The sequence below is a fragment of the Scyliorhinus torazame genome, chromosome 7, assembly GCF_047496885.1.
Source record: "Scyliorhinus torazame isolate Kashiwa2021f chromosome 7, sScyTor2.1, whole genome shotgun sequence".
In the NCBI taxonomy this organism is placed as follows: domain Eukaryota; kingdom Metazoa; phylum Chordata; class Chondrichthyes; order Carcharhiniformes; family Scyliorhinidae; genus Scyliorhinus; species Scyliorhinus torazame.
The window spans coordinates 16,548,459-16,575,727 of NC_092713.1; the positions used below are offsets into that span (position 1 = coordinate 16,548,459).

Sequence of the window (27,269 nt, forward strand, 5' to 3'; positions counted from 1 at the left end):
TCCTAGTCCACCCCAGGCACATTTCCATCAGGGCCTGCTGGACACCCAGAGCAAGGAACTCAAGTGACTAACCCCTTCCCCCCAACCTCCTAAGAGCAGAACTGATTGACCAGAGAAATACTCCTTGCCGCCTTGGAAGCTCAGTAACATTGGGGCAACGATTAGAATTTACCAACGGCAACAAGTGAGATCCAGCCAATTGAATTTACATCGACCAAGTTCTGGCTCATGAAGGTAGTCTATGAAATCCCTCTCTTATCATCGGTGTGGCTGCAATTTTACACATTCCATCACCTAGCCAGATAATCACAGTCAACATCTTCCACTGACTCTACATCTGGGTCTCCAGTTATGTTTTCACCAATTGCCTCATTTCAAGTAAAAGAGAAATAAAAAAATTAGACAAGCATGCTGGAATTTTTTTTTACATTTGATAGGCAAAGTTAATTTTGACTCCCATACTTGTCTCTCTGTAGGTCACTAGAGGGAAGCATAAGGAAAGAGCAAAAGACAAATAATGAAAAAGAAAGAAAACTCGGGTTAGATTCAACACACAACTTATAAAACACACACTTTTCCCTCTCTTTCTTTAGCTAGGCTTCATTGCTTCGATTACTCGCAGGGTTAATATGTTTGCATGAGAGCAGGTGGAATTCCAGGCCTATTGAGGTTTCTTAGCAGGGAGGATCGATGGACTGGTTCCGTCCAAATGCTAACTTTCTGTGGCGAGGGTTATTGTGATAGTGCTTCGCGAAAGGGAAATGGTTCTAGGTGCCGTTTCCAGGCACGGTTGGGTCCCTTTTCTCACTGCCAAGTGTTTCCCTTGCGCGAGGGGCTGCCTTGCACTAGCAACATGGCTTTAACATTCGTTGCCACTCCCCCCCCTGCCACACCTCCCCCTGCCACTCCCCCCCCCCCCGCCACTCTTCCCCCCCCCCCCCCCCCCCCGCTCTAATGGCTCACCAATAGTTTGTTTCCTTGTGAGGCAGGGGGCAGCGCATGGCGTTCTCTCTAACCTCCCCCCCCCCCCCCCCCCCCCCCCCCACACCACCCAAAGACCTTTTGTATTTTTTCCAACAGGGAGAGGCGTCTGTGGCGATCAGGAGCAGTCAGGGGGCCTGACCTGTTCTCCCTCCCTTCTCGAGTACGGGTCACTGCCCTAGTACCTGAATTGGGTCCACTTGGAGCGGATTGGGGACGGAATCTCGGGGTAAGAAAAGAAGACAGAAAGTGTGGGAGCATCTGCAGAGAGAGGGAAACAGAGCTGACGGTTCGAGTCCACTGTGACTCTACATCAGAACAATGCTCTTATTGGACTCGAAACGCGAGCTCCGTTACTCTCCCCGCGGTGGCTGCCAGACCAGCTGAGTACTTCCAGAATATTCTGTGTTTATTTCCCATCTCCAGCATCCACAGTGTTTCGCTTTGATTTTACTGAACCTTGGGCTTTGCCGAGTTTGGTTTCGCAAAGGCTTCTGCAAATGATCCCTCAGGATTCGTGTGTGTGGGAGGAAGGTGTGGGAAGTGTGCGTGACTGGGGAGGTGAGTGTGGGGAGCAGGAAGATAATTTGGGTGCAAGGCTAAGATTTTAAAAATTCAGGGTGTTGGGGGGGGGGGGGGGGGGGGGGGGGGTGGTGATTTGTTTGTAATTAATATTTTGCTGACTAAAGAATATCGTTTACGTAATAAAGAGGCTGGTTTAGCACACTGGGATAAATAGCTGGCTTTTAAAGCAGACCAAGGCAGGCCAGCAGCACGGTTCAATTCCCGTACCAGCCTCCCTGAACAGGCGCCGGAATGTGGCGACTAGGGGCTTTTCACAGTAACTTCATTTGAAGCCTACTTGTGACAATAAGCGATATTCATTCAGAGCTTCTATTTTTATTGGTCAGGGCAATTCTGACTACAGTCCCACCCTAACCACTAACCCCCCCCACCGCCCAAAAGAGAAACTTCTAGCAGTTGTATCAACAATGGTTTTTCAAGAGTTAAGTAAGCACACCTGGTGAGCTAAACACGTCAGCTGAAGGGGAATTAAAGACAACGGTTTCCGCAAGCAAGGTGTTATAAGGGTTGTTAGTGCCATGGGGTCGCAGAAGAGGATTTGTTAGTAGATAATTGCCCGTCATCCCTAAAGCAACAAGACAGAAAAAGATACATCAGTTTGGTTTTGATTTTGTTAAGCTCACAGACTCTTTCAAAACACACAAGTCAAGGTGGGCCTCTTAAAAAAATAAAACAAATGGAAGCAACTTGAAGTTCAGCTGACAAGGCCCAGACAGCCATGAAGTAAAAATTGCTAAACATTACGCCATTACACGTGACAAATAGAAGTCCCCCAAAATGGGCGAGGGCGATTTTCATTTCAAGGCTCAACAAGGTTTTCTTGGGGCTGTCCGATTTGGGCCACACCCAGAAGGGTGGTGAAAAATTAACAATGTGTTTCCCTTGCATTAAGAAGGTCGTATACGCGCGTTGAGGGATAACTGTCTCTGTGCTTGCTGCTCGCTTTCTGTTCATTGGCAAAATACATTTTGGCTCATGTTCTGCTGTTGCTGCAGTGAATGCCAACACCCCCCCCCCCCCCCCCCCACCACCACCAAACCCCACCCTCCTTCGCTCCTCCACAACTTCCTCGCTCTCTTTCCCCCAATAGCACAATGAGTTAATCCAGTGAGTTGCGATCAGGGGAGGCCAAGAACATCGTAGGTTCAATTCCTCGCCTCCTCTCAGCCGGGCATCTGCACCTTGCATTTATCTGGCGACAGTTAACGTCCCAAGTCCCGCCCCCCCCCCCCCCCTCCAACACACACACACACACACACACACACACACACACACACAAGTGGCAGCAGGAGCCTTTCCTTCCTGGAGAGTGAGGGAATAAATTGAACGGGGATAAAGAAAATCTAAATCGGCAGCGCTTAGAACCATCTCCTGATCGGCAACAAGAAGGCTTGCGGATGTTGGATGAGGTGAGAGTCAGGGAATTGGCTATCACACTCTCACAATGAAGGGGCCACCTGACAATAGCTTCTCAGCGCACTTGGGTGAGGAGTGGGGGGGGGGCGAGATTGGGCCCTGGGAAGGCAAAGTCTCTTTTGGCATCAACCTTGGCCGTAAGGAAGCCGCAGCCAATCACAGCAAAGGAGGATGTGACCGTTCACAAAACTGCAGACGGATTAAACATTTGGGTCACTTCTCTTCTGACCTCCTGCTCTGGATCGTCTTCCCGCTCCGGATCGACCTCCCGCTCCAGATCCCGCCACCTCCCCCCTTCCCTTCAGACCCTGCCGCCACTCTGTGCCTTTGTTTTAAATCATTGGTTGCACGGTTACTGATATGGGATTTGGTTGCACGGTTGCTGATGTGGGATTTGGTTGCACGGTTGCTGATGTGGGATTTGGTTGCACGGTTGCTGATGCGGGGTTTGGTTGCACAGGTTGCTGATGCGGGGTTTGGTTGCAGATGCGGGGTTTGGTTGCACGGTTGCTGATGCGGGGTTTGGTTGCACGGTTGTTGATGCGGGATTTGTTTCGAAATTCGCAGTTCTTCTAGCTGTTATTCTAATTCCGCAAGGCATTTATTTTAGTTTAGGATGGACGACAAGGTGTTATTTTGCTGAAATTAAACTGCTTGGGCAACCAGATTGTTAGTTTGAGATCCTATTTTGTCATTGGGAAGTTAACAGGCATAGTTTTCACCAAAGACCTAATGCTTTAGTGTTTTTTTCCAAAGTACCCGTATCGTTGCTGCTCTCTATTCACATAGTCCGCTCCCTTCTATATAGTGACTACTGAGATATTCAGGACAGCGAAGCAAGGGAACAAATGGGCATTCCTTGAATCTAAAAATGGAGTACTGTTACTTGCAAACGAAGCAAGTGAGGTGAAAGAGGAGGCTTACGCAGTCAATAAAGTATTGAGGGCCAAGTTGTGTCTTTGATATCTGGGTCCAGTTAGCAACATACCCGCTGCCCGAGATCAGGGGCCAGAGGGTGCGCAGAAGTGGCAAATTGACCACGTCAGATGGAATTGCATCTTTGTGATCTAGATGGCCAAACACTGCGCTAGTTGACTGCAGCTAGAAGACTTCACAGCCTAGCCCTACCCTCACCGATTCATACAATCATAGAATATTTACAGCACAGGAGGCCATTCAGCCTACTGTGTCCGTGTCAGCTCTCTGCAATTCAGCCAGTCCCACTGCACCTCGATCTCAGCCTTTTTCCCCCCAACCCAGCAATTTCTTTCTCCCAATTGTGTTTCCCCACGACTGAATTTGCCTCCATCACTTTCTCAGACAGTGCATTCCAGATCCTGGCAATGTGATGCGGAAAGAACACGTTGGCTTTGGCTGTTTTGTCCTATCATGTTCCTACGGTTCCTGACCCTCCTGCCAATGGGAGCAATTTCCCCCCATCGTTCATGATTTCGAGCACCTCTCGTCAAATTTCTTTCTCAACTTCTGCCCTGTAAGGTGAATGGCCCCAGTTTCTCTAACCTATCCACGTAATCAAAGATTCTCTCCCCTGGAACAAATGCCCAGCGGGTGATCGCTGTACAGCTTTTTTTTTTTTTTAAGAAGCAGGCCACTTTCTTCCCCTCCAACCCAAAGACAGGCTGGCCAATTGCAAGTACCCTCAGCTAAGATCCCGCACAAGGTTGGTGATCGAATTGAGAAATGCCTTGGTTTTTGTGTCTCGTACTGCAATGTTAACCCCCTGAGTACTCTACTTCAGGATACGGTTAGTCAAGTAGATATCAGACCATAAGACACAGGAGCAGAATTAGGCCACTTGGCCCATCGAGTCTGCTCCGCCATTCAATCATGGCTGATATGTTTCTCATCCCCATTCCCCTGCCTTCTCCCCATAATCCCTAATTAATCAGGAACCTACCTATCTCTTAAAGGCACTCAGTGATTTGGCCTCCACAGCCTTCTGCGGCAAAAAGTTCCACAATTCACCACCCTCTGGCTGAAGAAATCCCTCTCTCATCTCATTTTTTAGGGATTGTCCCTTCAGTTTGAGGCTGTGGCTCGGGTTCTAGTTTTTCCTACAAATGGAAACATCCTCTCCACGTCCACTCTATCTAGGCCTTTCGGTGTCCTGTAAGTTTCAATAAGATCTCCCCCACCCCTTGTTCTTCTAAACTCCAACGAGTACAGACCCAGGTCCTCAACCGTTTCTCATATGATAAGTTCTTTCATTCCAGGGATCCAGGGCATGTTGTTGGACCAGCCGCCCAGAGGCCGACCGACTAATCCAGTCGAAAGTGAGTTCAAATCCCACTTAGCGTGAAGTCAGTCAAATCCAGAAGTAAAAAGGCTTCCCCTCAGTGGGATTCTGGCTTGTCAGAAAATCCGAACTGGCTCACCAAGTTCCTTCAGTGCAGGAAGTACGCTGTCCTTCCACAGATCTCACCTAAACATGACTCCAGTCCCGCAACACCACGGCTGTCTCTTAAATGCTCTCTGAAGTATCCTAGTGAGGCACTCAAGGGCATCTAGGGAAGGGTAGGAGATTGTTGATGCCAAGTAAAATTGTCCATATTGAATAAAAAAACAAGGGCAAAAATATTCTACTCTTGTGCACGGTAACAAAACAAATTTGGACACGTCACACCCCCTCATGGATGTATATTTTATCACTGCACTCTCTCCCGCTTCAACCAGCTGTGATAAGGTAATTAAACATTTAAATGATCACACTTCAATTTAGGTCTGAGATAATGAATCACCCGCCTGAATATTTTACGTCAAGCGCGTCTCTCTCTGTTGGCTTCAGAGTCTGATGACTCAGTCAGCAGAGAGCTTGACTCTCATGTGAAAACCTGTGTCCACTCAAGTTATCATCAAGGTACACAGGCATGTGAGGATTGCCTTATATTTATTTCAAGTCACGGCTGTGAGTCAGTGTGGAGCCCTATTCTTAATCAATTAGCAATCAACAGGATTATCACGGTGTAAAATTCATGAGTTTAGTGCAGTTGCTTTGCAGAATCCATACAGTTGACCCAGCCAGTGCAAACATGATTGACGAGAGCTTTATCGGAGTTAGGTGTTCATTTGTTCAATGCCTTCGGTACAACAACTTGTAGCCCATGCCTTTAAGGTAGTGAAGGACGGCCAACCACGGAGTTGGGGGTTGAGGAAGAGGAAGTGGTGAAAAGCAGTGGGAGTGAAAAAATTAAAATTTATGGGGCTATTGAAGGCGAGTACAGGAGGGGGTGGCAACAGTGGATGAAACTGCCGTTTACTCTGAACCTAAAAAAAACGGTGTTACAAGATCCACAAGGAGTAAAAAAAACACCAAACCAAATGAGGAGAGATTTGCACTGATGGTTGCTTTCAAAGGAAGAACTTTAAAACGAGGAGGAGGAAGGATTCATGAAAGGAATGCCGAGATCACAAAGTTGGCTGGCTGAAGACATGTTTGCCAGTTGCCAATGATGGGCAGCGAAGATACACATAGAATGCCTATGGCACAGGAGGAGGCAATTCGGCCCATTAATTCTATGCCGACTCTCCAGGAAAGCAATTTGGCTGGCTCCACCCCCTTGCCCCCTTCCCCCCCCCCCCCCCCCAAGCCCTAAAATTTATTTTGTCTTCAAGGTGCTCATCCAACTCTCTTTTTGAAAGCCCTGAACCTACCCCCAGCACACTCTCAGGCAGCGCATTCCAGATACGAACCACTTGCTGTGTATGAACGTTCTTTTCCCTCATGTCCTGTTGCTTCTTGTTAATTGCCTTAAGTCGCTGCCTTCTGTTTCTCAATTCTTCCGTCGAAGAAAAGGGTTTCTCTCTATTTACTCTGTCCAGATTGCTCATGATTTTGAAGACCGCCACTGAATCTCGCCTCTCACCAATCTCTTCTCCAGGAACAGGTTTCCCAATCTATCCATGCAACTGAAGACTCTCATTCCGAGAACCATTTTTGTGAATCTTTTCTGCACCCTCACCAATGCCCTCCCATCTTTCCTCAAGTGCGGTGCCCACAGCTGGACACAGTACTCCAGTTGATTCCAGTTTTATGCAGCTTCATCATCATTTCCTTGCTTTTGTACACTATGCCTCTCCTTTTAAATCCAGGGATCAGGTATGCCATTTTAAATCACTTTCTCAACCTCTCTTTTCATCTGCAATGATTTGTGGGCGGCACAGCGATTAGCACTACTGCATCACAGCGCCAGGGACCTGGGTTCAATACTGGTCTGTGCGGAGTCTGCACGTTCTCCCTGTGTCTGCATGGGTTTCCTCCAGGTGCTCCGGTTTCCTCCTACAGTCCAAAGATGTCTGCGTTAGGTGGATTGGCCATGACAAATTGACCTTTAAGTGTCCGGAGATGTGCAGGTTAGCTGGGGTTATGGGGATAGGGCGGGGAGTGGGCCTACGTAGGGTGCTCTTTCAGAGGATTGGTGCACTCGATGGGTTGATTGGCCTGCAGGGATGCACTGTAGGGATTCCACACTGCCAAGTGTTCTGTTCCTGCGCCCCTTTTCGAAGTGTACCCGTTATTTTTCATTGCATTTGGATGCTCTTGTCATGTTTTGTACGTCCCAACACAACTGCTGGCCTTGCAGTGTATCCCTCACGGGCCTGCAGCACAGAAGGAATCTAGCTCTGTGCTAGCTCTTTGGAAGGATGATCCAATTAGTTACTTTTCCCCATATCCCTGCAATTGTTTTATTTCCTCCTTTTGTAGGTTTTACCTTTTGATAGTTACTATTGAATCTGCAGTGCATTACAAATTCTAACCACTCATTGTATAAATAAACTTTTCCTCTTGTCGCCTCCGGTTCTTTTGCCAAAAATCTGTGCCCTCGCCTCATCGATCCTTCAGCCATGCAAACTGTTTATTTCTCCGATCGAACCCCTTCATGATTTTGAACACCTCTATCTACTCTCCTAGTAGCTGTCTCTGCCTGAGAGGGGACAACCCCATTTCCTTCGATCTATCCATCACGCACTCATCCCTGCTACAATTTGAAATCATTTCTTCGGAACCCTCTCCGAAGTCTTCACTTTCTTCCTGAAGACTGGTGCCCAGAATTGGACACAACTTGGAAATATTCCCCCCTCCCCGCCAGTTAAAGTAATGTGTTTCAGGCAATGAGGTCTGAAGAACAGTTTTGGTTGGATGAGGAGGATGGCTGGAGAGTTGAAGATTATCCTGTATTTGCACGAGGGCAGTACTTGACAATATGAGCTAAGTGAAAGCAGCAATATAAGGCAGCGACAACAGTGCCTCGGAATACAGGGAGTCTACCCAATAATCTAATATGGAGAGACCCCCAGGCTGGTTTTCTTCATGGGTGCGTCTTTCCTCACCTGATTACCCTGGCGTCACCTCAACCTGGCAACACCACAGTCTTGGTAGATTTGGGGGGGGGGGGGGGGTCAAGGCCAGAAAAATAAATGTTACCCTCCAGTACCCAGTTACAAGGTTCAAGGAAAACGTTTTCTCTCTTTCCCTCGATACTCCTTCCGGAGTTGCCAATCGACTTCCAGTAATAGTCAGTATCCGTTGCATGAGCCTCCACTGCCTGTCTGACTGCCGAGGCTGGTGTCAGCACTTGCAGTAATCAGGAATGGGAAGCTCGGGTAACAGGATTACATAGGATATATGACGCTACAACAGGGCACTTGGTCCAACCAGTCCTCACCAGCCTCTCTCATCCACTCCAGCCTCCTCCTGGCTTTTCTCACCCAAATCTATCATTGCAACACTCTGTTCACTTCTCCCTCATCTGCTGGTCTAGCTTCCCACTAAATAGTCATAGAATTTTACATTACAGATAGAGGCTCTTCAGCCCATCGTTCTGCCCGGTCAACACGCACCTATTTATTCTAATGCCATCTCCCACCACCCGGCTCGTAGCCTTGTGTGCTATGATGTTTCAAATGCTCAGCTGAACGCTTCTTAAATGTTGTGAGGTTTCCTCGTCTCCACCACCCTTTCAGGCAGTGTGTTCCAGCGTCTCACCATCCCCTGGGTGAAAAGCCTTTTCCTCAAATCCCTTCTGAATCTCCTGCCCCTTACCTTAAATCTATGCCTCTGGTGTCAACCCATCTGCTGAGGGGAAGGTTTCTTCCTATCTATGTCCCTCACAATTCTGTAAACGCATCTGTACCATTTGCTTCAACCATTCCCTGTGGTGACAAGTTTCACATTCAAGGGCGGCATGGTGGCACAGTGGTTAGCACCGCTGCCTCACAGCACCAGGGAGCCGGGTTCAATTCCAACCTTGGGTCACTGTCTGTGTGGAGTCTGCACGTTCTCCCCGTGTCTGCGTGGGTTTCCTCCGGGTGCTCCGATTTCCTCCCACAGTCCAAAGATGTGCAGGGTTAGGTGGATTGGCCATGCTAAACTGCCCCTTGTGTCCAAAGATGAGGTGGGGTTGCGGGGTCACGGGGACAGGGCGGGGATTGGGCTTCAGTAGGGTGTTCTTTCGGAGGATCGGTGCAGACGTGATGGGCCGAATGGCCTCCTTCTGCGCTGGAGGGATTCTATGATTCTCACCACTCTTTGGACATCACAGTCACCCAAGGTTCGAATGATTCCGGGCGCTGTGAGTCAGCAGTGCTAACTACTGTGCCACCATGTCGCCCATAAAGAAGCTTCTTCTGAATGTCTTACTGGAATTTGCCTGTTTGTCCCCCTCCCTGCCTCAGTGAATGATACCAGTTCATGAGACTGCCTCCCCTTGCACTGCAGGTTCAAGATGGAGCCTTAGATTTTCCTAATCTGATGTGGGGCTCAACTAGCCACTGGATAAACTCACCGAGTTATCTGAAGAACCCTCAACACAATCATTCTGATTACATTAGTCAGGTAAAGTCGCCATAGTCCCAGATGACCATAGGCTGCTTTCCCCTTTGAGGGGGGACAGCTGACTGGTGATGATTTAACCTGAAGATCACCACACCTCAGGAGAGGGGGCACGGTTGAGAAGGCGGGCCTTCATGAATAACCTTAAATTTGTACATCACTTCTGTACCACCCCGACAAAAAAAAAATTACACTGTTGTGGATTCAAGATATGTTAAATAGGAAAAAATGGATAAAGAAGCCTTCGAGTGGAAAAAAAAAGTTTTCTCGTGAATGTCGAGAAAAATTCAGACGTGTATATTTTTTGGCCACACTAGATCTGTGGATTTTCTTTTTACGGAGCGACATCACAGAAAAGCCACAGCAGGACACGCACGAACGACAATCCCATTCCAAAAGACATTTCTTTTTGTCAATATATTTCTTCCCCACCCACCAGGAACTGACCTTGATTAAGTGTTGAAGTGCTGTTGATTTCACCTGAGATAAAGGAAGATTCTGATTGTTTTCGCACAGTGTCATTCCACATCCTTCTAATACGGCTCTGTGAATAAGCCAAATAGGCTGGTGAGCAAAAGCACTCCGAAAGAAAGAAAAAAAAAGGCCGGTCTACATGAACTACCATAAAATGGCCGACTGAGCTTTGACATCTCTCAGGCAATGGGGCGCTGCTCGACTTCGCACTGATGTTGGCGTGACACTGCCGTTTGCCCTAGATCCACTGGAACAAGAGCGGGGAAGCTGTCACTTCAGCTGCGCGCTAATAGAGCGATGGAACCCCAAATATATTAACATTGACTTTGAAGATGGATTAGTGTATACACTTCTCTAAGTGATGCCACCTCCTCGCTCATCACTCGGAGTCGACCGCAAGTGGGCACTGGAGAATGAAACCAGCCTTCTCTCACGGAGAAGCTAAGCTGAAAGCATTCTGCCGTTGATCCCAATTCTCAGTCCGAAGAGTCATGTTCCTTGATCATGCATGCAACAAGCTCCGTGCCTGAAAACAAAATCCGCCAGCTGTTGTTAAATGCTTCATGGACCTATCTTCCCACTGGCGCCAAGTCCCGACCTAGAAGCATCAACCCACCCATGTCTCACGTTCCCTCAAGGACAGGTAACTTGACTTTGAAAGCACAGTGACTCAGGTTAAAACCTGATGATGTTATTTTAGTTAGTGCCCATTTTTCTACCTTTTAAACCATTTTGTCCGGGACACTGAAGGGAAGGAAATGTAAGCAATTTAAAAAAATAATCGATACACAGCCAATGGTTTTACAAGCGTGCTGTCAGTGTTTTGCTTTTTTTTTCTGAGCCGAATTCTTCAGCTTAAAAATCAACCTTCAAGTTAAAACAAAAAGCACAAATAAGGCTTGCTTAAGAAGGTCCCAAACAGAGAGCTGTTGGCTTTAGAATAAGGAAACGAGAATCCTGTAAATTCTTTTTACCAAGGCAGGGGTTTGGGCTACTCACTATGACTGACATTGTGTCGGAGTTGTACATCTGAAGGAAACCTTGCTCAGGGCTTGGCAGAGACAAGGTAGACAACCTTAGTTTGGAGGATGCAATCAAGTAATTAATACCGTGGGTGGATTCGACTTGAGAAAAATTGTCTCTTTTGCCCACTTTGTAATTAACCAAGGACATTATGCAGCACACTATGGGAAAGCCATGATACATTTTGTGGATAATTATCAGTTAAAACAACAACCATTTGTATTTATTAAAGTGACCGTAATGTGGTAGAAATGTCCCAAGGTGCTTCACATGAATGTTCCGGCACGGTGGTAAGTGGTTAGCACTGCTGCCTCACAGCTCCAGGGACCCGGGTTCAATTCCGGCCTTGGGTGACTGTGTGGAGTCTGCACGTTCTCCCCGTTTGTGCGTGGGTTTCCTGCGGGTGCTCGGGTTTCCTCCCACAGTCCACAGATGTGCAGGTCAGGTGGATTGGCCATGATAAATTGCCCTTTAGTTTCCAAACATTTAGGTAGGGTTACTGGGATAGGGTGGAGGCGAGGGCTTAAGTGGGGTGCGCTTTCCAAGCGCTGGTGCAGACCCGATGTAAATTCTATGAAAATTTGACAACAAGCCATATTAGACGATAACAGGCCAGGTGATCAAAGATTTGGTCAAAGAAGAAGGTATGAAGGAAAATCTAAAGGCGAGGAAGGTTGGAGCGGTTTAAGGAGGGAGTTCTAGAGCCATGAGTTCAGGCAGCCGAAGACACAGTCACCAATAGTGGAACGATGAAAATTGTGGATGCCCATGAGAGCAGAGTTAGAGGAGGGTTATAGGGCCATAGAAGATCACAATCTAAGGAAGGCCAAAGCTATGAAGGGATTACATTGAGCAAAGCAAAAGCAAAAGAATTTATGTCGCGTATCTTGCATTGACATCTCAAGGCACTTCACATAGAATTAATTATTTGGAAACTCAGGGTTATATGGATAAATAAGGCAATGCCAGATCAGAAAAACAGAGAGGAGATGAATGACCACTAAGAAGTTTGAATCTCTTCTTTTACTCAGGCTCAAACTGCCGTTTTGTGCTTCCCCACTGCATTTCATGTGATGTGAGCAACAGTTCACTCAGCATATTTTTGAACACTCGGTAACAAAGTTACAAAGTTCAAGTTTAATCTGCATTCACATAGCACCCTGCCTGTCCCTCTGGGTAGCCGAAAGTGCTTCATATGTAATTAATTATTCTTTTCAAAAAAAAACATCTAGTCATTTCTGCTACACAAGCAAGTGTGGTGGTAAAGCTGCACAAAGCAAGGTCCAGGAAATGGCAAATTAGTAAAATGTTCATCTGTTTGAGTGTGTTTCTCCGACACAGTAGGAGAACTATTTGTTCCTCGGTCTGCACCATCAATTTGAAGGAGCAGTACGTTTGGATGCCCCTAGACTACTCTTAAGCATAGTGACTTTGTCTTGGTTTCGATCAATGAAGAACTCTATCCCAACGTTCCCTCATGAATCCAGGATTTTGCTTTCTTCTGTCTAATGAATTAAAAGACACCATCACAAGGAAACGTCTTGTGCACATTCAGGTTTCAAAGCCTACTAAAGAACAAATAACAAAGAACAAAGAACAAAGAAAAGTACAGCACAGGAACAGGCCCTTCGGCCCTCCAAGCCTGCGCCGACCATGCTGCCCGTCCAAACTAAAATCTTCCGGGGTCCGTATCCCTCTATTCCCATCATATTCATGTGTTTGTCAAGATGCCCCTTAAACGTCACTATCGTCCCTGCTTCCACCACCTCCTCCGGCAGCGAGCTCCAGGCACCCACTACCCTCTGTGAAAAAAGCTTGTCTCGTACATCTCCTCTAAACCTTGCCCCTCGCACCTTAAACCTATGCCCCCTAGTAATTGATCCCTCTACCCTGGGAAAAAGTCTCTGGCTATCCACCCTGTCTATGCCCCTTATAATTTTGGAGACCTCTATCAGGTCGCCCCTCAACCTCCGTCGTTCCAGTGAGAGCAAGCCAAGTTTATTCAACCTCTCCTCATACCTAATGCCCTCCATACCAGGCAACATCCTGGTAAATCTCTTCTGGACCCTTTCTAAAGCCTCAACATCCTTCTGGTAGTGTGGCGACCAGAATTGAACGCTATACTCCAAGTGTGGCCTAACCAAGGTTCTATACAGCTGCAACATGACTTGCCAATTCTTATACTCAATGCCCCGGCCAATGAAGGCAAGCATGCCGTATGCCTTCTTGACTACCTTCTCCACCTGTGTTGCCCCTTTCAGTGACCTGTGGACCTGGTTAATTCTGGACACATCTACATTAGAAGTCACCGGCCTGAAAGGGTAACTGTGTTTCACACTCCGTGGGTTCTGCCTGACCTGTGAGCATTCCTATCACTTTCTGTTCCTATTTCAGTTTTCCAGCATCCGTAGTCTTTTGATTTTGCCACCTGGCCAATACTAGCACTGGATGTGGTGGATGGTTGCTAAACGTTCATGGTCTTCAAGTGGTGGGGTTTTCCATGCCCACAGAAAGTCAGTGGACGTCTGGCTGGCCCGTCACAGGGCAGGGCTGGAAAATCCCAGCCCAGTGAGACAGATTGGACAAGGTGCTATCTTCCACGGCACTTCACAAAGTGACTGTTTGATTTCGGAGACATCTGGTGGGCAAAGTCGCAGAGGGAGGTGCATTTCTAGAACTCACTGCCCCACAGTGTGGTGGAGCGTAGTCATTCAATGTTTTCAAGAAAGAGATATATTTCTCATTTTTAAAAACGGGTTAAAGGGATATGGGCACCATGTGGGGAGGTGGATTTGCGACCAGGAAGAGATCAGTCATGATCTGATTGAAAGGCTAAGCAGGCCCGAAGGGCTGAATTGCCGACCTCTGCTCCTAATTCTGATATTCCTAAAGGCTGCTTTAACAAGTGAAGGCTAAATGGTGGACAATTGACATAAAAGTTCTTTTGAGTCCCTGGTAAACTTAACTCGGCAGCGCATGAGAGCAGGGAACCTTCAAGAGAGTACAAGAAGAGCAAGTTGTTGCCCAACCCATGGAAGGACATTCTCTCATTTTAAAATGCCAGTTGACAAAATCTGATAGGACAAAGCATCAACAATGATTATTAATTAGCAGTGACTAATTACCAGCAATGGGAAAATTCAACCTCACAGGCAAGAAAAGATGGGAAAACTCGATAAATACAATGGGGCGGGATTCTCTGACCCCCCCACCGGGTCGGACAATCACCGGGGGGCGGCGCGAATCCCGCCCCCGTCGGCCGGCGAATTCTCCGGCACCAGAGATTTGGCGGGGGCGGGAATCGCGCCTGTCGGCCGGCCCCCCCCCCCCCGGCGATTCTCCGGCCCGCGATGGGCCGGAGTCCCGCTGCTGTAATGCCTGTCCCGCCGGCGTGAATCAAACCTCCTCCCTTACCGGTGGGACCAGGCGGCGCGAGCGGGCTCCGGGGTCCTGGGGGGGGCGTGCGGCGATCTGGCTCCGGGGTGTGCCCCCACGGTGGCCTGGCCCGCTAGCCTCCGTGATGGCCGATGCGGAGGTGACCCCCCGCCCTGCACATGCGCAGGGATGACGTCAGCAGGCGCTGATGCTCCCGCGCATGCGCGGACTTCTTCCGGCCGGCGGAGTCCCTTTGGCCCCGGCTGGCGTGGCGCCAAAGGCCTTCCACGCCAGCCGGCGGGATAGCAGCCACTCCGGCGTGGGCCTAGCCCCTAAAGGTGAGGGCTTGGCCCCGAAAGGTGCGGAGAAATCCCGGCCCGACGCCGGAGTGGTTCACGTCACTCCATCCCGCCGGGACCCCCCGCCCCGCCGGGTAGGGGAGATTCCCACCCATGATTTCTCCAAGGACAATAATCATCACCACCACAAAACCACCAAGTCATAGTATCAAAATACAGCATTGCTGGCTTCGTGCAATGATATGAACATAGGAATTAGGCGCAGTAGGTCACTTGTCCCTTTTGAGCCTGCTCTGCCATTCAATAAGATCATGGAAACGTCCTCTGCACATCCACCCTGTCAATACACCTCAGGATCTTGTAATTTCAATCAAGTCGCCTCTTACTCTTCTAAACTCCTGCGGATACAAGCCTAACCTCTCCAACCTATTCTCATAAGACAATCCACACATTCCAGGTACTTTGAACTGCTTCCAACAGATTTTCAAGATTTCTTCAATAAGGAAACCAATACGACACACAGTACTCCAGATGCGGTATCATCAAGGCCCTGAATAACTGACGCATAACCTCTCTATTTTTGTAATCAATTCCCCTCGCAATAAAAATTAACATTCTACCGATTTCCTAATTGTTCGCTGTACCTACATGCTTTTCCAATTCATGCACTAGGATCATCAGGTCCCTCTGCACCTCAGAGCCCTGTAATCTCTCACCATTTACATGACATGTTTTTTTTTCTTCATCCTGCCAATATGGATAATTTCACATTTTTCCAAATTACACTCGATTTGCCAGATTGTTGTCCACTGGCTTAACCGGTCTCTATTCCTTTGTAGCTTCCTTGTGTCCTCTTCAAAACTTGCTTTCTTATCTAGCTTTGTGAAATCAGCAGATTTAGCAAACGTACCCTTCAGTCACTTCATCCAAGTCAGTTGAATAAATTGCACAAAGTTGAGGTCCCACCACTGATTTCTGTGGCACACCACTCGTTACATCCTGCCAACCAGAAAATGACCCATATCTGCCTACTCTCGGTTTCCTGTCAGCTAACCAATCTTCAATCCTTGTCAGTATGTTACCCCCTACACCATGAGCTTTTACTCTCCACAATAACATTTGATGTGGTACCTTATCAAATGCCTTCTGGCCAGTACATCCACCAGTTCCCCTTTATCCGCAGCACCTGTTACATCTCCAAAAAACTCTAATAAATTGGTTAAACATGATTTCCCCTTCACTAAACCATGCTGATTCTGCCTGATTGCCTTGAGTTTTTCTGCCACATAATACTTTTAATAATAATAATCTTTCTTAATGGCTTCCACCATGTTCAACAGATGTTAGGCCAACTGGCCTGTAGTTTCCTGCTTTCTGTCTCACTCCCTTTTTCAAAGAAGGAGTTAGTTTGCCATTTTCCATTGTCAGGGAGCCTTTCCTGAATCTTAGAGAATTTTGGAAAATGAAAACCAATTGAAACTATCCCACTAGCCATTCGCATTAAGACCCCAAGATGAAGTCCATCAGGACCCAGGGCCTTGTTAGCTCCAACAATCTGCTCAGGACCACTTCCCTGTGATGATAATTTTCTTGAGTACCTACCTCCCCATTCCCGATTTACAGCAATTTCTAGCCCTTTTCGCTGGAAGTTCTTCCATGAAAGCCTTTTGAGAGTACGGTCCCCCAATACTTTCAGCAACCACCTCACATTCTAATTTTAGAAAATGTGTCCACCCATTCCTCGGAGCTCTTGTACCGCTGCAAATATTGAATGAGATTGTAAGCAACTTGAACAGGAGTAGGCCATTGGCCTATCGAGCCTGCTCTGCCATTCGGTGAAATCATAGCTGATCTGATCATGGTTAGAATTCCACTTTCCTGCCCCCATATCCCTGGACTCCCCTTGTTGATCAAAAATCTAACCGAATATGTTCAGTGAACCAACCTCCACCGCTGTCTGTGGAAGAGGATGCTAAAGACTAACGAACCTCCGGGAGATGAAATTCTTCATCTCTGTCTATCAAACAGAGGCCCCTTATCTTAATCTGAATGAACACGTTTTCTCTGTGCAAAACGTCCGGACATTTTGGGTCACTGAAACAAGTTACTGTTCTTGATAAGATGAGCGCGAGGCCGCGTATTTTGGAAAGCACAATGAAATGCATGTAAATACATTCATCAGCAGGAGCACGTGTCTTCAGAAAGAGCGGGCAGGTTCTTTTATATTGATTCTGCTTTCTGTAACCTGTTTGACAGCTGTTCTGCAGAGGGCAAAAGAGTAATGATGAATTTTTCAAACAGTGGGACAATGCAAGAAGCATGGTGCGAATTTAAGTACGTGGACAAAATCAAAGTAAAATTCACCTTTAATGGGGAAGCTCCATTGGGTAAAACGGAGAGATTAATCAAATTTCCTATTGCTAGTGACGGTGCTTGCTGCATATATATAATATATATATAAAAAAGTGGGATTTTCCAGCCCTTCCTGTTGTCTTGTCCTGCCAAAGATGACACCCCCTCCGTGGTGAGTTAGACCAGAGAATTCCTACAGTGCAGAAGGAGGCCATTCGGTCCATCGAGTCTGTGCCGACCTTCTGAAAGAGCACTCGACCGATGCCCACACCTCCACCCTATCCCGGTAAGCCCACCTAACATGCACATGTGGGAGGAAACCGGAGCACCCGGCGGAAACCCACGCAGACATGGGGAGAACGTGCAGACTTCACACCGACAGTGACCCAAGGCCGGGAATCGAACCCGGGTCTCTGGCGGCGTGAGGCAGCCGCGCTAACCACTGTGCCAACGTGCCGCCCCTGTCGGCGGGCCCGGCAAACCATGTAAAATGTCGTAGACATTGGTGGGACCAGAAGATGGTGCCAGTGGCCAATTGTGAACCGCCTCCTCCACTGGAAAATACACCACATGGTGGTTGTTTAGAGGGAGGGGGGGGGGGGGGGTGCAATGAAGTGGAGACACTGTTGTCAGGACATCCTGTGGCACAGTGGTCGCATTCCTACCTCTGTCCCAGTACTTGGTGGCCAAGGAAGGTATGTTTGCAGCGAGCCAAACAGATAGAGCATCAACTCTTTCGGGCGGTAAGAGTCGGGGGGGTTTCCTGGTCAGTCATGGGATTATCAATGAGAAACCCCGAGAGCACTTTGTCAAGACGAATCATGGACCAAAGGAAGTCCATGGTCTCCAAGGCCCTACTCGAAGGAGGAGGCCCAGTTGTAACACAGAACCTGTGATGCAGCCGGGGTGTTTCCTGTTGTCTGGTACCAAATAAGGGTGGGGTTGCTCTGGACATAAGGTGAGTTCCCTGTGCAGAAATCAATGGGGCTAAGCTCTGTAAGTGGCTCAACAATGCTTTCTGATAGGCCTGGCACGGTACCAGACTACGAGGAGCAAGCCAGGGTCAGACTGAAATAGCAAGGCCCAAAGCAGAAGTGCTGAGGATTCAAATGATGAAGCAGCACAGGAGGGCCATTTGTCAATTGTGTCCATGTTGAGTAGTGCTGCCGGCAGTCAACCGCTGAGGTGACGTTACCCACGACACTACCCTCAAGCCTGTCTCACTGTTCGATTCTCACAGATGTCAGGTATGGAGTCAAATTTGAGAATCCAACCTGGTCGGCAGCAGAGGTTTCTTTTAAAGCTGGCAAGAATATTTGGGGATGGGATCCTTGACACAGAGCGCTAAAAGACTCACTGCAACCCTTCTGGCTGACTGATGACAATGGCCACAATGGCAGAGACAACAACATCTGTGCGTGGTTAACGAGGAACACTAGATGTGCCCTCGGCAGCCACAATTCAATACTCATCAGAGTTCAGGAAGGGACTCCCAAGGTAGCAGTAACCTCCCCGAGGGCAGCAAGCTAACAAATTAAAATTCCACAACGCACAATTTGAAAGGGTCGGCTGGGATAGAAACAAAGGTGCTGACAGGTTTTTTTTAAATTTTTTAACCTGTACCTATCCTGCAAAGAGCAAAACAATCTTAGAATGACGTTCTGGGCCGGGAATCTCCGTTGCAAGCCCGCCCCGCCCCCCACTAGCGAGGACGGGGAATTTTGCACTGCCGCTGCCGCGAATGGACGGAGAATCCCGCCCCAGATCTCGAATAGCCAACAGGCGAAATGCACATAAAGGCGGCAACGCTAAAAGGCCAGCTCGGCTTGGAAATGATGACGGGAGCTCAAGTCAGCAGTGTGAATAGGAAGTACAGGCTGCCTTTAGAATACGCTAATCAGGGAACAGAAGTCTGGAATGTGAATGGAGGAGCGTTCCGGGCAGTGGGCAAAACATTAAGCGACACAGAAAAGATGAGACTGCAACTTAAAAGAATTCCAGGCATGCTTCAGAAAACAGACTGTAAAATGGGTACAAGGCAAAAATACGTTAACATCTACTGAGTCACAGATTCATGTAATAAAGTGGAAGATTGCGGAGGGAAATCAATAGGTAGGGATAAAGTGCCCTGCACTAATGGTGTTGTTCCATACAAGGATATATGTGCTGGACGCTAACACAAAATGAAATCCCTTTTCAAATCTGCTGCTTTATAGCTCCATCATTTATACTGAAAGCCCAGGGCTGTCACCGGCCTCGCTCATTTGGTGCCACTTGCGTTTCAGGATCAGAAAGTCTTGGGTTCAGGGCTCTATTGGGGGACTTGAGCACATAATCATGGCTGGCAGTCAGTCCACCGAAGGGGGGGGGGCGCTGCACTGTCAGAGGTAATGCTAAGTCACAACCTCTTTCTTTTGGTTCAAGTGCTTCTGGAAAGATCCGTGGCACTCTTCCCAAAAAAAAGCCAACATTCCGGCCTCAATCAAAACCCCCTCAAGACACATTAACACGAGTCATTCGTTTCACTTTCTGAGTGTAGAGTGTGGACAAGGTTAACCCCAATCTCCGACCACAGAACAAACGACAATGCTTTAAACGCAATCCCTCATTGGTCGTGAGGTGTGTCGAGGTAGCCCAAAGATGTTACAGAAAATCTAAATTCTCTCTTAAAACTTGCATTCGGCAAATCTGGAGACCAGGGAAAGCATTTGTTACATTTGGTTCCTTCATGATTCAAGTGATAGATAGCTCCGCACCCCAAATCTGCATTTCCGTCCCTAAAATGTGTCGCCCTACGCCAGAGAACTGGGCCAACGCAGCCAAGGAAGAACTCGTTAGCCTTCGACGGGGAACTGTGCAGCACAATGTATTGAGTGAAATCCTGAGGACAAGACTGCACAGATTGGGTTTATATTCCCTCAAAGTACAGGAGATTAAGGGGTGGTCCAATTGCTGGTTAGGCGAGTTGATAAGGAAGCTCAACTGAAGTTTAAAGAAAATGAGGCAGATAGATTTTCGTGAACGGAACTCAGCTGGCTACCGCCAGCAACAATTTAATTGAACGGCACAACTGGTCCAAGGGACTGAGCGGCCCTGTTCCTTTCGTTGCTATGGAAATACTGCACCTGCGATTCACCACGGACTTTAATTGCACCGGGGTGGTTTTAAGGGAGAGGACAGGTAACAAGGGGGGGGAGCAGGGGAGGTGTAATGGTATTGTCACTAGACTAATAATCTAGAGACTCGGGGTAATGCTCTCGGATGCCAGGTTCGAATCCCTCCACGGTGAAATTTGAATTCAATAAAAATCTGGAATTAAAAAGTCAAATGATCATGAAGCCATTGTCGATTGCCGTAAAAATCCATACAGGTTCACTAATGTCCTTTAGGGAAGGAAATCTGCCACCCTTACCCGGTCTGGCCTACATGTGACTCCAGGCCTACACAGCGATGCGGTTGACTTTTACCTGCCCGCCTCTGAAAAGGCCTAGCAAGCCACTCAGTTCAGGGGCAATCCCAAGAACTAAGGAACGCTCCCCCCATGATCAGCAAAGGGCAGCCCTGAAGAGCGACCCCTCCCCTTCCTTACTTCATGCTCCTTCAACAATTACATTTTTTTTTAAAACAGGCTCCCCACTCCCGCTGCCCAAGCTAAATGTTTTATGGTGTAGGCAACGGGTTAGCCTCAAAATAAACCTAATTGACCCCTTAATTATTAATTTGAATAAGGTGGGCAGGCTGCCAATTTTGGTGCCCTTTCATCCCCCCCCCTCCATAGATTATCATAGAATTTACAGTGCAGAAGGAGGCCATTCGGCCCATCGAGTCTGCACCGGCTCTTGGAAAGAGCACCCTACCCAAGGTCAACACCTCCACCCTATCCCCATAACCCAGTAACACCACCCAACACTAAGGGGAAGCATATCATGGGGAAGCACTCCGCGGTGGGCAGGAAGGGGGTGGGAAGAGCGTCTACCCCTTGTTACCTGCCTCCTTCCCGGCACGGGAAACAAACCCGTCAGAGGTTGCGAAGATTCAGCTCATAGTTTCCAGTTTGTGCACTGCAAGCTCCCACAAGCAGCAATCGTGGTAACGAGGAGATAGTTTGTTTAAGTGATGTTGGCTGTTGGATAAATATTGGCCGAGGAATCTGGGAAGCAGTCCCTTCCCAACCCCGAGTCCATGCTGCTCTTCGAGATAATGACGCGGGGCCTATTACCGCTGAGGACAGATGGGGTCTCGTCTGAAAGGCAGAGCTCAGACGGTGCAGCACTCCCTCAGTACTGCACTGCAGTATCAAGCCTGGGTTTTTGGTGGACTCGAGCCTCTGGTGTTGGGGCTTAAAACCACCGTCTGCCTCAGAAACATGGGTGCGTTAACCAACCACAGGATCAAACAAAGCAGAATTCAGCAAGCGTTAATGTCATCGCTGTATATGGATCTTTTTTTAAATTTTTGTGTCAGGGCTGGGAGAGTCTCTGAAAAGAACTCCTGCATTCACTCTGCAGGATCCTACTCTCAATCAAATGAGAAAGTTATCGAACCGCCCCGAGTATGACCATCTACCAGCGCCCTCGAAACTTCACCCTGTCTGCTTTACCAATGTCAACCCAGGATGCTCAGAAGCGGTGGGTAGCCAAAACCAGAATTGCGTGTTGGTGGGGCTGTTAGGTTGGAGATGGGAGATTTTTCCTTCTCCACCAATCTCCAGCTCTTTTCTGGCCAGTTCGGTCAACCTCTTGCCCTCAAGGGATCTGATCCCCCTTGCCAGGGGTCGCAGTCTCGCCAGCCCTACCCATTTCCCAGTTCCTCTCACCCAAGCAGCCATTCTCCGGGTGCAAACAATGGACAAATGGCTGTCAATAGCGTTGGCCGACTGTGAAGGGCATCGCTGACAAGCACAAACCTGGCCTTCTCTCAGCTTCCATGCACCTCGATGTCCAACTCAAGTCAGTCAGTGGAGCAGAGAAGGCCTCACAGCACCAGGGACCCATGTTCAATTCCGGTCCTGGGTGACTGCCTGTGTGGAGTCGGCACGTTTTCCCCGGGTGCTCCGGTTTCCTCTCACAGATGTGCAAGTTAGGTGGATGGCCCACGCTAAAAAATTTCCCCTCAGTGTCCAGGTTCGGTGGGGTTACTGGGGCAGGGCAGTGGGTCGAGGTAGGGGGATGTTTTAGAGGGGTGGTGCAGAGTTGGTGGGCATAATGGCTTCCTTCTGCACTGTAGGGACTCATTAAAGTCTGACAGGTAACAGCAGCACGTCAACAGGAGGGTCTGGTCCGAACTCTACGCATGGGAACATGTCAACGTCATGACGGCAAAGACTACCTCAGGATGAGTCACACATAAAACAAGCCACGGGACAGCTTCAGCGGAGTCAGGCACTGCCAGCAAAAGACAATCACCATTTTCAACAATTGCACATGCAACCTGGAGACAAAAGTGGGGGGCATTGCAGGAATGTCAGGTTTTTGCAGCAAAGCATACCATTACCAGGAAGCTAGGAGAAGGCCGTTCAGCCCAAATTGCCCATTCAATGACATTATGGCCATTTCTGTCTGTATTTCTGACGTCGGTGCGGCAAAATCAAGAGGTGGGTCCTCTAATTGTCACGGTGTCTCCTTGCAGACAGAATTTTGAGTCGTACATTCGGCCCGTCCTGTCTATGCTATCCAATCAGCTCCACTTCTCTCCTGCTCCCCCACCCCCCTCCGTTGCCCTGAAAATATTTTCTCTTTTGAGTAAATATCCTCTTGCCAATTTATTTTTTTATTCTTTCACGCTGCTAAGGCCAGTTATGCTGCCAAGTTACCAAATCGTGAATAAAAAAAAAAAACTCTTGACCATTCTCTCAGCTCCACCCTGGGGTTCTGCTTTTTGTACCCATTCCTTTTAAGTCCGTGTCCGCCGCTGCACCATTTGGAACAGTTTCTCTCGATTTAGCCTCTCAAAACCCCCTCTTGATTTTGGACCCCCCCCCCCGCTTAAGTCTTCCCTCGAGCCCTCTTGGCCAAAAGGAGAATGACCCCCAGCTTGTCCAGCCTCCCCCCCCCACCACCACGTAACAGAAGAAATGCCCATGCCTCGAGGTACCTGACTGCCAGAGGAGTATCGAGCACTGGTCCTGCCTGTCGATGCCTTGGCCGAGCTGTGGGAGCTGTCAGCCGCCAAGCCGCCGCAACACTGCGAGTGGCGGAAGCACTTGCTGTACTCTTTACGAACCTGCGGGCGACAAGAGCCGGGAGAGTTTAGCGCTGCTCAGGCGGTTTATATCGGCAAGAAGGAAATTAAACAACTCATAGACAATCATGCAGGTTTATTTCCAGAGAAGCCAAAACATATTTTAACACATTTCTTTGTTGGGGGGGGAAACAGAAATTTTGGATCCGCTTTTAAATTACATCTCGCTTTCATGAACAAAATGGCAGCTGGCAAGAACACTGTCAGACATTGATGCAGTAACATTACAAGTGGAAGGCAGTCGACTGCAGCTACTGCCACCCTTTACACTCTATAAGTAGAAAGTACAAGAAAGGTTATGGCACAGAAGGAGGCCATTCAGTCCTCTGTGCTCATGCTGGTTCTCTGTAAGAGCACTCCGCTAGTCCCATGAGTGTTGCTTTTGAAAGTCATGATTGAAATCTGCCTCCGCTACACTCTCAGATCATTCCAGATCCTAACCACTCGCGGCGAGAAAGACGTCCCGTGGCACCTCTGCTTCGTCCGCCTATCACGTTAAACCTGTGCCCTCTGGGTCTTGACCCTTCCACCAATGGGAGCCGTTTCCCCCTATCTAATCCGCGGCGGCCCCTCCTGAATTTGAACACCTTCGTCAAACCTCCTCTCAACCAAACTTCTCCACGGACAGCAGCCCCAGCTTCTGCAATCCATCCGCTTAACCACAGTAACCGAAACCTCTGCAAGATCTTATTTTCCAATCCATATAGTCGGCCCTTCAAATAAATTAAAGTGGGGCTGTCCTGATGGCTTGAGTTTGAGCCCAAGTCCTGTTGTTTCCAGTTGGGAGTTCCTTTCCCTAGCTTTCCCCTAGATTGTAAAGATACGCGAGTGGATGCAATCTGTCGAGGGAACAGGAAGGATGTGATTCCTTGGGTAACTTAGTAGCTACTGCCCCTTTTCAGAGGAATTAATGTGCAGTGACAGTCAGTGTAGCTGCGGCAGTCAATCAAGCTTAATCTGGCACAAATTAGCTTGTGACAGCAATATATATGTTCTGGGATACCTGCTTGATGGCTTAGATCTCATCTCTATCCCCAAAGCCCATAAATCCTTTCTTTCTGTGGCAGGAACTGGGAGAATGAGAGAGTCAAGGGGTGAAGTCAACCTGGGGTGGGATTCTCCGATATCGGCGCGATGTCCGCCGATCGGCTCCAAAAACGGCGCGAACCAGTCCGGCATCGCACCGCCCCAAAGGTGCGGAAGTCTCCGCATCTTGAGCGGCCGGGTCCTCACCTCGAGGGGCTAGGCCCGCGGCGGACTGATTTCCGCCCCGCCAGCTGGCGGGAAAGGCCTTTGGTGCCCCGGCAGCTGGCGCGAAACTGACTTTGCCGGGCAGCGCATGCGCGGGAGCATCAGCGGCCGCTCACGGCATCCCCACGCATGCGCAGTGGAGGGGGTCTCTTCCGTCTCCGCCATGGTGGGAGGAAGGAAAAGAGTTCCCCCACGGCACAGGCCCGCCCATAGATCGGTGGGCCCCGATCGTGGGGGCTAGATCGCCCCGCGCCCCCCCCCCCCAGGATGCCGGAGCCCGCCCGCGCCGCTGTGTCCCGCCGTCCCAAAGGTGGTTCAATCCACGCCGGCTGGCGTCGGTTGACAGCGGTGGGATTTTGGCCCATCGCGGGCCGGAGAATCGCCGGGGGGGGGGGTCCCTGCCAACTGGCGCGGCGCGATTCCCCCCCCCCGCCGAATATCCGGTGCCGGACAATTCGGCAACCGGCGGGGGCGGGATTCACGCCAGGCCCTGGCGATTCTCCGACCCGGACATGTTTGGACTGTGGGAGGAAACCCACGCAGACATGAGGAGGACGTGTAAACTCCACACAGGTCGGAGTTGAATCCAGGTCCCTGGCGCTGTGAGGCAGCTGTGCTAACCACTGTTCCACCGTGCTGCCCATTTATTCATGCCACCTGTCAAGTGGAGGGAGGGGATTTAGGCCAGGGATGGGGCATGAATCCCTGCCTACTTAGGCAATTTGGTGAGGGGGGGATGGCTGTTGGGCAACATAGTTAGCTGTGTGGAAGAGGGGTTATAATTGCTTACCTTATCAAAGGAGGGGCAAGGAGGGACATTTTGTGACTGGTTGTCAATTGCAACCAGAAGAATCTTGGGGCTTTTGCGTCTGATTTTTGTGGAATCGTTTCATCCCCTTCCTCCAAGCTCTGGACCCCTGCTGACTGGGCAGGGAGGAGGAGGCTCACTTTCCTGCGATGCTGGAATATTTCTGGCGTCTGATCCCAGCGGAATTGTACTGGCTGTGTTACTGGACTACTGAGTCACAGGCCCAGACCAGTGATCCGCAGACACGAGCTCAAATCCCCTCACGACACAGCTGGGAATTTAAATTTAATTGATGAAATAAAATCTGGAATAAAATGCTTGTTGTATAACTGCTCGTCGGGAAAACCTATTTGCTGCACTAGTGCCCCTCGGGGCAGGAAATCTGTCTGGTTAACTTGGTCTGGCCTCCAGGTGACTCCAGACCCACAGCAATGCGATTGACTCTCTTAACTACATCTACATTGATTCTCGAGGCCAATTATGGGTGGGTAATAAATGCCGGCCTCGCTAGCAATGCTGTGAATTAACGCAAAAATAAAGACCGTACTCCCTGATCCAGCAGCAATGCTCGCACACTTAGGGGTGGGAACCCTGGCTGATATTGCCGCCTCCAGCCCACTCCCCCTCCCCCTCAATGCAAGGCGCTGGGGCCGATTCGGCTGTCCGACTCCTCACAGTTTGGGGATCAGAGATGGCCTGCTGTGACTTCGGGGAATCTGACAACTGTGTTCTGCAAAGCTGATGTATATACCGTTAATTATCAGCAATAAAGTTGACAAGAGTTAATAAACGTAGTTTTAAACAGCACCAATAAATTAGACTTTGAAGCAGATCTACAGCATGGTGATGAATACATAAAATTTGTACATCAATACCTGAGTGTCTGGTTCCTTGTCATGCATTGTATTTTTTTCATGTGAAATCTAGTTACGCTGGTCTCGTTGCCTAGTTAACAGCAAATTGGAATTCCCTGGTAAAATGTTGTCTCACCGATTGCGCATATTTAAGTTTATGTGGTGACAAGCTGGACTGCTGATCATGCCTTGCTGGGTTAGACACTGCCAGTGCACGAGGACGATACAAAACTCAACTTGACCTCCGTGTCTGCAGTGTGGACCTCTCCCCCCAATTATTATCCAGGGATTTCAGCAAACCAGCGCTAGCCTCAACAACCTGACACTCCGCTAGCCACCAGTTTTAAGATAGCAATTTACCCACTCAATTTAAAATTGCTGACAACCCTTGCTGAAACTGCAGAGACGGAGGTGAGGCGATCATGCTAAAACACATGCTCAATAGTATTTACTGCAAACTACAAAAAAACACATCGCCTGTGACAATAATATGCCTGCTCATCATATCCTTTCTTGTGCCCACTGACCTCTCTGCAAAGGACTCATTTTTATCATTCAAATCCTTCTGTGGCCTCATCTATCTCCATAACCTCCAGCTCCACAAGCCGGCGAGATCTCTGCCTAACCCTAACCCACAAATTCTGGCCTCTTGCGCGTCCACGATCTTCATCTCTCCAACGCACCAGTGGCCCTGACTTCAGCTGCCTTGACCCCAAGCTCGGGCAGTCCCTCCCGAAACCACTTCCCTCCTGCACTGAAAT

At 48.9% G+C, this 27,269-nt stretch overlaps 1 protein-coding gene across 14 annotated transcripts in view; it reads right to left on the minus strand.

Annotated features, from left to right (window-relative positions):
- Positions 1-398: 398 nt before the first annotated feature.
- Positions 399-27,269, minus strand: part of adgrl2a (adhesion G protein-coupled receptor L2a) — a 695,216-nt gene continuing 668,345 nt past the window's right edge. For 7 of the 14 annotated variants that reach the window (XM_072510363.1, XM_072510357.1, XM_072510358.1 and 4 more), the window contains 4 exons: positions 23,449-23,577; positions 10,280-10,376; positions 2,003-2,131; positions 399-480 (listed from right to left, as the gene is read on the minus strand). In XM_072510363.1, coding sequence (XP_072366464.1) covers positions 425-480; positions 2,003-2,131; positions 10,280-10,376; positions 23,449-23,577 — 411 coding nt within the window. In that variant the 3' untranslated portion in view covers positions 399-424. Of the gene's footprint in view, positions 481-2,002; positions 2,132-5,406; positions 5,508-10,279; positions 10,377-23,448; positions 23,578-27,269 lie in introns of those variants that run through there. The other 7 variants (XM_072510364.1, XM_072510365.1, XM_072510370.1 and 4 more) reach the window with 4 other exon arrangements.